Genomic DNA, 14,949 nt, shown 5'->3' on the forward strand with positions numbered 1-14,949 from the left:
ACCACTCCCCGCCCGACATTGTTTTTGTCTAGTCTTGCCCTTCTTTCCGACATCTCCAACATCAGAGAGGTGGGGTCTTCACTTTTTTAAAAAAAGAAATTCAAGGTAGGAAATTTAGTTTTTCTAGTATTCTATAAAGGGATTGTTTATAAAGAAACTATTTATCTTTTGTATATAGAGGTTACAATCATTTTTACCTTTTAAATTTCAAAATAAGTGGTTGTAAGAGTGTCATTGAACTGACACAAATGTTAAAAAAAATAAACTTGAAGTTCATGACTCACCCCAAGGCATCCAAATTGACTTCTAATGAGTGAGAATGATTGTGCCATGTACCAAATATAACTGCCATCTTTATAGATAATCCGCTCTATAAATAATATTATTATAATTATTTGAATAATTATGTGAAAAATATGGAGGAGACCATAATAGAAGGGGCAAACCAGTGTCTACATAGTTTTGCCTTACATAAATCACTTTTCTTACAAATAAAAGAAAATAAAATGCATTGATCTCAACAATAGAAAACAATAGACAAGCACATCCAAGAGAGAGAGAGAATGTGTTTCTTTATGGGGTGGGGGATGCTTTTTCTAATATGGTTATGCTAATGAAAGGTAAAAAGAGGAGAAGCAGGGGATCATCTCTTATAATTGATGTATGGGCTCATTCCACAGGAGCTTACATTTTCAAAGACACACACATAAAACCAAAACAAAAATAGAGAAAAAATAACAACTTATCAACAAGCTTTCAAGTTTGCTTCTTCACACATCATAGATAGTCATTCATAACATTATTTTATTAGTATTATTATTATTATTTGTAACACGCATCACTGCCATATGAAGCCAAACATGTGAGCATTATCTACCCTCTTATCACTTCACAGATGTAAAGTGAGATCGATCGGCTCTTCAGTCCTCACGAGCTTTAAATTCAGATCCATCATCTCTTGTCCCTTCACCTGACCTAGGCTCACTGCCATGTTCATGGCTTGGCCATTGTTTCCCATCGTATGAAACATTGAAGGCATCAAAGGAAGAGAAGGAACTCCACCTCCATTCCTAAAATTGTAGCTCTGGGTAGCAAGCATCATTTGATCGTACTTTGATTGAGGCCATTGCTCAAGCCGCGCATGTAGATTAGGGTACACATTCGCCTGCAAGCTAGAACTGTGTGGTGGCTTGGGTGCAAGGCTTTGGAGCTTTCGTCTAACCTGGAGCTTTTGTCTAACATTCGAGCTAGCCTTAATGGCCTTTCTAGTAACCACCCTCCCATTTCTATGGGCGGTTTGGTGGCCACCTAGTGCTTGAGTCGATGGAAATCGTTGTTTGCAATATAGGCATGGATACGGATTTTCGGGATCAGAGGTGGTAGCATACCTCTTTGCAGCATCTCTAGAACTGGAAATGGAGTGGAGCATGTAGGGTTTGAGCCATTCAGGTATGTGTGTGGTGTTGGTGGGCTTGGGCTTGGACTTGCGGACGGGGTTGGCGGTTACTAGGCATTGCAGCTCCAAGCGGGGTGGCTCTTGGTTAGGGTTGTGAGGCGTGGTGATGCTGTGAGAGTCAGAGATGTCGGCGTTCTCAGATTCCATGGATGGCTCCGCTTCTCTTTCTAGACAGTGGAACCTAGAGAAAAACACAGAAAGAGAGAGAGAAGGAGGCTTGAGATATGAAGTGAGAGAGCTGTATTTGAGAAGAAAGAGATAGAGGGACAGAAGGGAGAGTGATAAGAGGGAAGGACAGAGGCTGATATAGTAAGAGGGGTGTATGGGGTGGAGCTTTTGGGGGTTGACTGGCTTTTAAATGCTTGTTTTCTAGGGTTTCTTGCTGTGCATGCGTGACAAATAGATACATAATAAACCGTAGAGCCATTGCTCTCACTGTTAATGAACATGTTTGGTGAAGCTATTCTAAAAATGAGATATGTGCCATGTGTTAAATGTGAACTTTTTAATTGAAGAGGGTATTAGTGATTTTAAAAAATAAAAAAATAAAAAAAAGTAGGCCGAATCGGATTAGAACTAGGGGTTCCCTAGTTTTGAATGCTTCCAAGCAAGGGAATCACCCAATTTGATGTGAACCAAACAGTTCTGGGGTTCTTGAGCATATTGTTAATTCTATTTTTGATGGAATCCGGTGTATTAGTGCTTGTATGATAACATTCGAAAATGTTATCTTTAAGATGATTTTTCGTTTTCTTTTTTTTATAATTTTTCTTTGTTCATGGAGGGATTTGCAGGGCTCAGAATCAACAAGTGGCCGATAATCAGTAAGCTAACCTCAAAATCGAGCATCCATCTCGGATCAGGTGCCTCAGTCATATTCTTTTTTTAAAAAAGAAAAAAACGGTTGGCAGAATGTGCACAGTGCTCATAAATATTAAAAGTTTTAATATTTATGCATATATCATCTTTTTTTTATATATACATAGAAGTCTAAATTATAGCATTACGTATACGGAGATCCAATAGTCCGATATTTCTAAAATCAGACAGGTGTTTTTTTTAAATGGGCTCACACCCTTTTTTATTTATTTTTCCAAATTTTCCCCTTAGTCAGATAAACACATTCATATTCTAAAGGGAGGAAGAGTATACTATCCAGTTGCTCCCTCGGACAAAATTCAATCTAAAAGTATTTTCAAGACCCTTAATTTTGGGAATATAACCTCTAGAACCCATATGCTATACGCAATTAAAAAAAGAGAAAAACAGAAAAAAAAAAAAAAAAAACAGAGAAATCTAATTTTTAATGGCAAGATGTAAAGCGTTACAAACTCAAAATTCAAAATGTTTTCATTTGAATATAATCATCTAATGATTTTTAGTGGTTTCCAAAATCTCATTTCAAATCTCCCCAAGGTAGTCTTTTTCTCGGGGAGTAAGTGTACCGTATGCTCCCAATGAGCATATAGCCTTTGACCCCCCAAAATAGTAGGCCTAAAAAGAAATATTGGGGTCTGTATTTTCTAGAGCGACTCTGTCTTTAGTTTAGCTGAAACAATGGTCAAATAGTTAAAGCCCCATTCAAGAGTTGGGCCGGATATTCAATGGGATCTTATTAGTGAAAATCTAGAGCTTAAATTTTAATCTTTACTTAGTTTTTGACAGTTGGGCATAATTTGACTCAATTGATTCCTTTACTATTTCTGTTCGATTGAGGTTTGGAAAGAAGTTATTATAGGCTATAGTATGCATTCACCCTTGTCGAGTGGTGATAAGGAAAATTTTTCCACCTAGGTTTTAGGAGATAAAATATTCTATTTAAAAGATTTCTAAATGGAGGTATAATTGTTCAAAGAAAGCGTGCTATATGCCACTAGGCAGAATTTATGTATGCCACTCTCTCTGACGTCGGAATGATGTCACGAATAAGCCAGCCACTCAAAGTATTTTATTTTTAATTTTTTTCTATTAACATGAAATTTGGTGCATTTGATCATCTCAATGGGGGGGCACCTAAAAGCAGTAGTAATAATAATTTTCATGAAAAATAAATAAAACTCCTTTAGAAATTATTGCTAGGTTTGGTGATAGTCAAAATCATTATGTATATGTTTTCATTAAAAGACTAAAGGCAATATGATAAAATGAAAATAGACTTTCTTGAAAAGTAAGAAAATGATATCTATATAAGACATTCAATAAGGACATAATATCCAATCCTTTGAGGGTCAGTTCTTTGGGGGTTATGGGAATGGATATCCAATATGGAGATGGATCTCCAAGAGAGAGAGACATGACCTCAGAGAGAGAGAGGCGGTATTCCTATAAGTTTTGGATTGGTTAACTTCCGTTTCGAGAGAAAATCTCCATATTACTCTCAATGTTATCTTTTTTTGTAGTGGTATTGTGGTGGGAAAGATTGAAATCAAAGTGTTTGAGATGTATATTGACTAAAATCAAAATTCAAAAGAAAATTTCTTGATACTTGTGATACACCTCAAGTTTTATAATGACATCTGACAACTTAGAGCAATAGTGACCTCTTTGTACAAAAAATTAAACAGCCTTATAATGAGGGGAAAAAAAAAATGTGATAATAAATCTTTCTTAGTCGCTAAAGCAATCTTAATAAGTTCAAATGGCTAGAAGCTCTGCAAACGATTTTAAACAAGGAAAACGTTTATATAAGGTTGCAATTTTAAAATGTATAATTAAACTTGCACATAAAAAATCCATCATAAAAGGTTGTTTGGATGTTATAAAACCGTCTAATAGATCATCTCAACATCGATATGTATGAATATGAATAGAAAAGAAGATTTTGAGTCCGCGAAATAGTGTATCTTGCAACACATTATTTGGACTGCCTATTTCCCAGATTTTTATGTATTTATAGATCTACTTGATTTGAACCATTTTTAAAGTTTAAAATTTTATACTTAGAGATAAAAATAGATTCTTTAACCATCCTAAGAAAAAATTATATGAAAATTACATTTATGATAAATTTTAAAGGTACTCCTTAATTGGATTATTTAAGGTTGCAACTTTATCCAAACCGAACCCTTTAAACAAAGAAAGTACCATAGAAAAATCAGACAAGGAAATGGAAAGCCAAAGTCCATTGTTATATCACCATCCATTTAGGATTGCAGGACCTACCATTGGCTTCCTGCCGTATTCATGTGAGTCCAATATTATTTCCATATCTATCATTTTATTGGAGGGTGATGAGTCTAATAAGATATGTTGCGTCATGATCCAATTATGGATGCCAATATTAATACATCAATATTGGTAAAGAGCAATATCCTGTGATCAATGGGTCTGGCTTGTATAAGGTCTCAACCTTAAACAATTATGGATGTCAATATTTATACATCAATATTGGTAAAGAGCAGTCCTTTTGATCAATGGGTGTGGCTTGTATAAGGTCTCAACCTTAAACAATCAAAGTAAGGACTTCTCCAAATAATATGTGGAAAGATGTATTTTTAATGTCGAAAAAACTTGTGATGGTCATTTTCACTTTTAGTTATAAAATTTAAAGTTCTTAGATGATGCAAATCAAGCAGATCTATAAATAGTTGAAAAATCTAAAAAATATAAATTCTAGATAATGTGTTTAAAGATGCACTATTTCTAATATTAAAAAATATTAGTTTTTCATATCCATACATTTCGAGGCCAAAATGATCAATTTGAGAGCTTTTCAACATCGAAAGAGCATTATCCAGTGTATATAGGAGTGGCAATAGGTCAGGTCGGGTCCGGCTGGACCCAGACCTAGACCTGGACCCGTCGGGTGCCGAGTCGGGTCCAGGTCTAGGTTCATTGCCACCCCTAACCTTATATAAACTTTTTCCTATTTAATATACCTCATCTTGATCAAGCAACAATCTCATTCCTCTCTTTCTATCCAAAATTTCAAACCAAGTCTCTAATTGCACCAAACTTGAAGCCTCGAACTCTACAAAGTCTTACTGACTTAGCTTGGAAGCAACCCACACCAGACTATCCACCCAAAAAAAAGTAAACACTTCCTCACACTAAAGGTCCCCTATATAAACCCCACCTCCCCCTCCATACCCCACAACCCATTACTCCTACAGCCCATCACATTTTTCCCAATCCCAAAATGGCCCTTCCCTCTCACCTCTTCCTCGTGTCTTCCTTTCTCTTGCTAGGATTCGTTGCGTTGGCATATGGGAGATATTTCTCAATTGTTGGACACTCTCCTGAGGACTTGGCCTCTGATGAGGGGCTCATCTCCCTCTTTCAATCATGGGCTTCAAAGCATGGCAAAGTGTATAGGGATTTTGAGGAGAAATTAAGGAGATTTGAAACGTTTAAGGACAATATAAAACACATTGATGAGACAAATAGGAAGAACAAGAGCTATTGGCTTGGGCTTAATGAATTTGCAGACATGAGCCATGAAGAGTTCAAGGAGAAGTATTTGGGGGTGAAACCCATCTTTCCTAGGAGGAATGGAGGCGAAAACTTTCGGTATAGGGACGTCGAGAACATTCCCAAGTCTGTGGATTGGAGGAAGAAGGGAGCTGTTACTGCGGTGAAGAACCAAGGGCAATGTGGTAAGTCTCTCTCTCTCTCAAAAATCACATCTTGGACTCTCTCTCTCTTAATTTTACATAGAGTGACGGCTCTCTCTCTCTCTCTAGGGAGTTGTTGGGCATTCTCAACAGTAGCAGCGGTGGAGGGCATCAACAAGATTGTTGCAGGGAACCTAACCTCTCTCTCCGAGCAAGAGTTGATAGATTGTGACACAGTGAATCAGGGGTGCAATGGTGGTCTCATGGACTATGCTTTCTCCTACATCATGTCCAATGGTGGAATTCACACCGAGAATGATTATCCGTATCTCATGACAGAATCAGAATGCCAAGAGAAGAAGGTGGCTCTTTTCTCTATTTTCCTATATTTTTTCTCAATTTTGATTGCTTTTAGCCGGTAGATAGTTCATTAATATAGTATGCTAGAGAAACCGTTTATATGAGGTACCAACCTTATTCCGTCGGGCACCGCAAAAAGCTACCTAAAGAGGTTGTTTGGATGTCATAAAACTTTCTAATTGATTACTTTGATCTCAAGACTTCTAATTGATTACTTTGATCTCAAGACGTAAGATATACTAATATGAAAAAAAATATATATATATTTTTAAATCATGAAAATAATGCATCTCGTATCGCATTATTCGGATAATCCGTTTTTAAAATTTTTAAATATTTATAAATCTACTCAATTTGTAACTTTTTTAAAAAATTTCATTATTAACTATAAAAATATAATTCCAGGGTATCACATGCCTTTTCGACATTGAAGGTGCATCTTTCAATATGGTATGGAGGTGCACTTACTTTGCTTGTTTTAGGTGGGCGGCCGTCTTGTACGAACTGCGTATCTTTATAACTATTAGCTTTGAAATTCGTGTTTCTTATGAATTCGTTAAGCTATAGCGAAATTAACCATTTAGACCATGTTAAACGTTTGGAGCTCCATATTTTTAGAAATTTTACAGAAACCCTTTTTGTTTTTTTTTTTTTCAAGTCTATCTCTCGGTTGGATATTGAAACAATGAACCGTTTAATTTTATTTTTAAAAAAAATTGTCATTTGTGAGGAAATCCAATGGATAAGATTACGGACCTCCCCATTCTGGGGAAGTTTGATAACGGCACCCTACAATCTAATATATATTTTTTGCAAGGGGCGATGCAATGTTCTATACATCATTGACCCACACTTGGATTTTTTTATGTTTTATTTTTTTAAGTGTACCAATCCGATGTTTGAAACAGCATACCGTTCTTAATTTATTAAAAGGAAAATTGGTGGTCTGATACTGCTAACATCATAATGCCCCATGCAAAAGAATTAACTATTTCATAAAGCTATCCGATGTTTATATTAGCAAACCACGGGGTAGATTGATATCTTATCCACTAATCGCCCCAAAAATGCCAAAAAATTAAAGTGGTTCAAGGCAAATTTCGATACAATAATATAAAAAAAAAAAAAAAACACCAAAAGGAAAAGACCAAAATTTTTTAAAATATGGATCAAAGGATAATTCCTTAAATCTAAACTTGTCCATATACAAATTTCTCTAAGATAAATTCTTGTTTAAAGTTAATTTATATTCTTTTTATCGGTAGTATGAAATTCATCTAAAGGGAAATGTCTTAATACTTACCGTGGTACCAACTATTAGCTCTACCATTAAATGGGGGATTTTAAAGATGTTTCATTCAAAACGTTTTTCTACTAATGAGCTTAAGGCATTGAGTCGGTCAACAAAGTTTGAACCTGTCTCAATTAAACTGTGCTGACAAACTGAAAACACTATAGAGACAGTAAAAATCTATCGCCCAAAAGCATTGAAAGGAAAGGATTTCAAAATATTGTAAGCAGCCCCTGTAATATATGTCAATAGTAAATGACACAAATTAGGGTGTTTATCTAATTTTCTATTATTCTTATTTTTCCTGTGTCAGGGAGAATTGAAGGTAGTGACAATCAATGGCTATGAAGATGTGCCCGTAAACGATGAAGCAAGTCTCCTAAAAGCCCTGGCGCACCAGCCAGTTAGCATTGCTATACAGGCATCCGGCGTAGACTTCCAATTCTACAGTGGGGTATGCATGCACGCATAGATTAATTATAACAATGCATAAATACATAAATACACACGCTGCAGATGCATGCACAAATATATATCGGCATAAATGCGCTCAAAGTATAGGTGGTTGTGCCACAACATGACGTCTTGAATTCTATTTCTACCATAGTAGGAGATCAATTTCATATTGATCTACCACAAATTAATATATACTCATAGATATATTTACCCCGAAATGTACACACATGCAGTTGGCAATGCATTGGGCCTGAGCCAAGCCGTGCCTAGCCTGGGTCCTTGGAGGCGCAACCACGGCCAGCCCAAACTTGGCTTGGCCTTAGATATGATGGGTTAGGCCAAAAACCTAAAGAGAGAAATCTGAGCCTAGGATTTCCCGTTACACATTTTCCCCGTTGCACAGCCCGGCCCACTGCCTACCTTTAGCCATTTTGTTTTGCTAGAAGGTTCCATAGTGGCCATTTGTTTTAACTGAAAGAGCAATATTTATAATTAAAATATCTTCATAAGTTTACCATAATGTCCATGTCTATTGAAAGGCTTTTTGTTAGCCTTGGAACAGGATCTACTTCATTATGTTGTCATGTTCATATTTCCTAAATTCATAAATTAGTGTACATTGTGGGACAAAAATTCGGAAAGTGAGAGGAAATTGTTCATTTTCAGGGAGTTTTCACAGGATCTTGTGATACTGATCTTGACCATGGAGTTGCTGCTGTTGGTTATGGCTCAACTAAAGGATTGGACTACATCATTGTGAAGAATTCATGGGGGCCAAATTGGGGAGAAAAAGGTTACATCAGAATGCAGAGGAGTACAGGCAAGCCTGAGGGCCTATGTGGCATTAATAAGATGGCATCTTACCCTACCAAAAACATTAAACCTTGACATTGCTTCTTCCTCTACGAATGTACCAAATTGTTTGATGCCCAATAATACTCAATATTGTCTTGTTGCCCAACATTAATATGACTATGTTGTGGTCTCTCTTTATTATTGAAGTTTGAACTAAAGTTTCCAACTCCTTGACCATTCTCTCTCTCTCTCTCTCTCTCTCTCTCTTAGAAGCCCAAATTGCCCTTGCTTAGGGTTCACGACCCTCAACAAATATGAGCATTTTAGTGAGTTGACTGATTTTAAATATGTTAGGGTACACCGGTTATTTGACTGGGGCTCTGAAGGAAAATGAGGTGTTTACAATTAATAAATTTGAGAGATAGATATAAAGAGAGAGCCCTTGGAACATAATTGAAAAATAAAGGTTGCACAAGCTTAGAACACAACTGAGAGATAAAGATTACACCGTCTTGTTAAAGGTTACACACAATGTGAGACATCCATAAAAATTTTCATTTTCAGGCAAAACATAAGGGTATATTTCACTTCCAAAAATGGGGAAAAACTGGAAGCCACCCCTTTCAATCCCCCTCCTTCCAATGGACTAGAAAAGTTTGGATACTTTGGTTTCCGAAGCCAAAACTTTTTACAAGTTTACAACACTTATTTTTCAAGCACCAGTCACATTTAAACTGTATAACCCTGTTCTCTCTCTCTCTCATCCAAGCATTTAAAATCTCTCTTGTGATTTAGTAGAGGAATTATAAAATGCATAATTCACACACCTAAATATGCAAGTCATTACTAGTCTTTATTTGCACATATCGATACGAATGACCGGATCAATATCAAAATTTCAAGGGTGATGTTTGTATAAGGTGCCCACCTAACACTATACAAACAAAGTGCATCTCAAAAAAAAATTACATCCAAATTTTCAAGATAGGAACCAAAAATAGCTTCAATGCAAATTATCCAAATTATGAGTATATAATCTCATAAATGAGTGGCAAAAACAACCCCTTAGCATAATTTCCATCTAAATTTCAGGACCAATAATAAGAAGGGAACCAAAATTTTCAAAGAATAAATACAAGGGCTAAAAAGTATATAAAACATCTTGAAATTAAACACTATAATTAACTTATCTGACTTGGATTTTTTTTAAAAAAAAATTAATATAAATAAATAAATAAATTCTGACACAGTTGACAAGTATCACAAAAACAAATTTTCAGTGTTGACAAGTATCAGAATGGGCCATAGAATTTGCCAACGTGGTTCATAAACTGCAAGATCTGACATGATAACTCTCCACTTTTCATGCATGCACAAAAAGGAAGCCTATGAAACAATTATTTAAACCCCACCCTAACACTCATTTCTTTACCAATAATCTCCATGTCCATTGTTCTTCTCTCTTTCCATGTACTCTTTCTTCCTTCCCCCATCGCTGATCTCTCTTCCTATGGCTCAAACATGGCAGTCAATCTCTCTCTACCTTGTCCATCCTCGGTGCTGTTGTTCACTACTCTCTCTCTCAAGATTTGTTTTCACTTCTTTCTCTCACCTAATTTTCTTTCTCTTATCTATTTCTCACTCTTGTTCCAGCCTGCACCATCTATCTATTGAGTGAAACAGGGCCACCCATTGAACCTTAGAACCCTAACACCTCTGACCTTCGACCCCCAGTTTCGATCCCCCATGCCAAGGCGATAGGTCAGCACTACCGCCAATTCCAACACACCCACCAGCACTGCCACAACTATGCTTATATATAGCTGGCTCCAATCCCTTTTGCTACACTCCAATTCCTATCCCGAGTTTCATGAAGTTGCCAGCTTTGCTTTGCAACCATCTCTCAGTATCGCCTCTGTTTTACATCTCAAGCATTTGGTGGTGGACACAAAAAGGAGAGGAAATGTGCTAGAAATGCCTTGAGAGCTAGCTTCGTTGCCAGCGATGAGCTCGTGAGCATTCGACCTAGTTCCAGCTTGAGGTACGTGAACCCGCATGCCCAAGCACGGATGCAGCAATGGGCTCAGGCTTGGTATGCTACCATGGGTTTTAGCCAAAGCAACGAGTTTGCAAAACGAGGGGCAATTTCTAGTTTGCCCATGTTGCATAATAAGATTGGATATAATGGATGAGGCATGAACCCCACCATGAACCCCCTCGCCAGTCAAGGGGTGATGAACCGATCGATCTAACTCTAAAAGCAGATAAGGAGAGAAGAGCCAATCGATCTGACTTTGCATCTGTGAAGGTTCTAAAGGATGGATGATGTACGCATGGATGAATGGGTAAGAAAAAAGGGTGATGCATATTAGTCATTAAAAAAATAGGAAAATAAAAATAATATGATCGATGGCCTTATCATCAAAAAGTGGAGGTTAAGAGTTTTCATAGACAAACAAAGCACTTAAGCTCATAAAGCATTTGCCAGGAAATTTGGGTCTTATACTTTCTCCATATCAAATCAAATTGATTACTTTCTCCTTCACTTTGGCATTGTTTTGTCATGGCTAAGCAATATTTGGTATCTATCACTTCATTGCAAACCACAAAAATCAGCCAGACATCTCATTCTTTCAAGGCTAGATCACATACAGTTATCAAGACTAGAGAAAGGGTTTTGAGACAACCTTTCACTAAAATTACCCCTGGAATTATACATTATGAGACTATTTATTTTTATTTTAAGGATGTCATGTTACTGGTCATTAGATGTCAAATTGGATGATTTAGGTATGTCATAAAGTTCAAGAATTTTTTTTAACCTTTGAGACTAATTAGTGACACTCACAATCAATTTTTTTTAACCTTTAGAGTCTAATTAGTGACACACTCACGATCATCTGATTTGAATCTGATTTGAAATTTAATCTAACGAGTAAGAATGATTGTGACATCCTTACACATCCTTATAGTCTTATAGTAAAAGTAAATGATCTCTTTATATATTTTTCTTTCTTAATTTCTAAAGGGTTTGGTTAGGCTACACCTTGGTGATGTATAGATGTATACCTTTAAAGTCTTGATACTTAGATACTTTTTATCTTATAAATGTTGATACTTAGATATTTTTATCCTACAGCGTAGTAATTTTTTTTCATAGGTATTTTAAGTAATTAGTAAGGCAACGTAAAAATTCCTAATAGAAACAAAAGTAAAATAAAAATTTCTAATAGAAACAAAAATAAAGTAAAAATTCTTAATAGAAACAAGAGTATTTATTAACAGTGGATATTGAAATCAAATAATAGTGAATATTGATATGACCAAAAATGGAGTGTCATATCACCCATTAATTGTTTTTTAACTATTTATATAGAATGTCATTATTTTTTTATAGAAATATCTATTTTAGTTTTTTACTTGACCAAAAATGTTTCTACTAGAAACATTTTATATTACAATTCAAGGGTAAAAAATTTTATATTACAGTTCAAGGGTATTTAAGTGTCCAAAAATGTCAAGAACTTTAAAAAGGTTTTTATCAAAGAACAATTATAAATTATTATTTTTCTATAAGGGTCAAAGAAGAAGATAAAGGACAGATATTGTTTGTCTTTTACAAAGCCCAAATAAGGAAGTCCTAAAATTAATACTGAATGAAAATTATAAGATTGCATAGATAACAAGGAAAATCTTTGTTCGAATCTAAAAGAAAAATTAATGCTGAATGAAAATTATAAGATTGCATAGATAACAAGGAAAATCTTTGTTCAAATCTAAAAGATAACACGAATTAGAAGAGAAGCATAAAAGGGCGTAGAAAAGAAAATCATGGTCCTACCAACAGAGACAATAGATAATCGGAAAAATATACAAAAATACCATTTACTTTTTAAGTTACAATTAGTCTCGTTCATCAAATTTCAAATTGGGTTTCAAATTGGGTGGTTATGAGTGTCATTGATTAGACTGATTCAAAGTTCAAAAAATAAAAAAAATATTTTTGAACTTTATCTTCCACCCTTAGTCATCATCCGATTGGACATATGGCCTCATATGGGCGGTAACAATTGTGACTTCCTGATACCATACATAAATGGTCTCATAGCATACACCCAATATTTGCGAGAACTCTAATACCAGAGGCAGAGGAAAAAAGAGAGGAAGAAGATGAAAGATACCATACATAAATGGCCTCATAGCATACACCCAATATTTGCGAGAACTATAATACCAGAGGCCGAGGAAAAAAGAGTGGAAGAAGATGCATGTGTTCAGACTACCAGATTTTGAGTTCAATGTCTTTTGAGTTCAATGTCCTTTGGTTGTGTAACGCATGCAGAACTCTCATGCATGCTTTTCCAAGGTAATAGGAGATTTCCACTAGCCATGTGGAACTCGGTGGAAGCAATAATCTCTCTCTAAAAATCGCATTTAAAATAAATAATAAATAATATTAATATAGTACTTTTGAAGATTTTTAATGAGATTAAAAAAATCATGTGGCACGTATGACGCCCTGGGGACACTCACGTGCCAAAAGTCAGAAAAAGAAAAGGGAAAATATTGGTTTATATAATTGATGCATGGGCTCATTCAAGAACTTATAATTGTGAAATCACATAAACTGAAATCTATAAATAAATAAATAAATAACAAAAACAACACCTAAAAAACAAGCAAAAGGGTTCGCAAACAACAAAAAAGAAAATCCATCTAACTTTCTATTATGCGCATCACACAAAGGCATCCATTGCATCCTTTATATTTTATTATTTTTATCCTTTTAAGACTAACAAGCATCAACTCCCCATTTTTTTATCCATGCCCAAATGCAGTATCCATCCTACAATTCCTTCACAGGCGTAGAGTCAGATTGATTTGCTTTTTGTTGATTTGCTTTTTGTTGCTTGCGAGTTTCAGAGTTATATCGATCATTTCATCATCCCTCAACTGACTTTGCTCTTTGTTGCTTGCGAGTTTCAGAGTTATATCAATATCAATCATTTCATCATCCCTCAACTGACTAAAAAGGCTCACAATCGAGTTCATTTCATGTCCATTGTATCCCATTACACTATGCATCAAGGGGAAATTACCGGTCCTCCATTTTAAACTAAGTTGTTTCAGCTAATAGCAACAATGGTGATAGTTTCGGTGTTGTCGCCATGGGTGTGGTGAGGCTGTGTTTTAGGGATGGAGGCATCTGTTACATGTCATGAGGGGCAGTGATGGTACAAGAATCACAGGTGTTGAAGTTCTTGGATTACATGAGTGAAATTATTTGTCTTTAATAGTACAAGCTAAATAAAGAGAGGGGAGGTCCTAGAGAAACAGAGTACTGGAAGGCAAAGTTGAAAGAGAGGAGAATAGGGATGGTGACGAACAAGGGGTTGAGAGAGAGAGGTAGTTGTGTTTGATAAGAGGAAGAAAGAGATAGAGAGGCAACGGAGAGAGAGTAACTATGGAAATCAAGATTGCTGGTGCATAGCTACGGGTAGCGTGGAATTAAAAAAAAAACATTGGTTGAAAGAAATGAAGTGACACATAATGTGAGACATGCAAGACAATATCAATCTCATGAACATATTTGTTATTTGTTTACAACGTGATAAGAGACCATATATTTTTTTGTATATGGAAATCGTAACCATTTCTTCTCATTAGATGTCATATGAAATAGTTAGGAGTAAGTCACAAAGTCTGAGAAATTTTTTTTTTGAAATTGTGTTTATTCATTGTCATTCTTACAACCACCACTTTTAAAATTCAAGGAACAAGAATGATTGTGACCTTCATATATAAAATTCAAGGGATTGTATACAATGAGTCCATTAACCTTTTATACAGGGAGGTCACAATTATCTGATATAAAATTTGATAGCTTAAGTGTGTCACAAAGATCGAAAAAAAACAAATTGAATTTTGAGCTTGGTCAATGAAATAAATGCAGCCACCCATCCGATTTGACATCCAATAGTCAAGATTAATTGTAACCTCCTTGTGTAAAGATAAATAATTTTATTATATAATTTTTC

General features: G+C 35.5%; 1 protein-coding gene and 1 long non-coding RNA gene across 2 annotated transcripts; both read left to right on the forward strand.

Annotated features, from left to right (window-relative positions):
- Positions 1-5,530: 5,530 nt before the first annotated feature.
- Positions 5,531-9,137, forward strand: LOC18439772 (cysteine protease XCP1). The gene is made up of 4 exons (XM_006849930.4): positions 5,531-6,051; positions 6,139-6,371; positions 7,974-8,114; positions 8,783-9,137. The coding sequence occupies exons 1-4, from the start codon at positions 5,595-5,597 to the stop codon at positions 9,002-9,004; spliced, it is 1,053 nt and encodes a 350-aa protein (XP_006849993.1). The 5' UTR covers positions 5,531-5,594; the 3' UTR covers positions 9,005-9,137.
- A 1,202-nt stretch (positions 9,138-10,339) lies between these two features.
- LOC148782679 (uncharacterized) lies at positions 10,340-14,612 on the forward strand. Its single transcript, XR_016052704.1, has 2 exons — positions 10,340-11,256; positions 13,898-14,612. It is a non-coding gene; the product is annotated as an uncharacterized LOC148782679 (long non-coding RNA).
- Positions 14,613-14,949: the final 337 nt, after the last annotated feature.

Source organism: Amborella trichopoda, chromosome 3 (genome assembly GCF_054954075.1).
Source record: "Amborella trichopoda isolate Santa Cruz 75 chromosome 3, AtrichopodaSantaCruz75HAP2 v2.0, whole genome shotgun sequence".
NCBI classification, from domain to species: domain Eukaryota; kingdom Viridiplantae; phylum Streptophyta; class Magnoliopsida; order Amborellales; family Amborellaceae; genus Amborella; species Amborella trichopoda.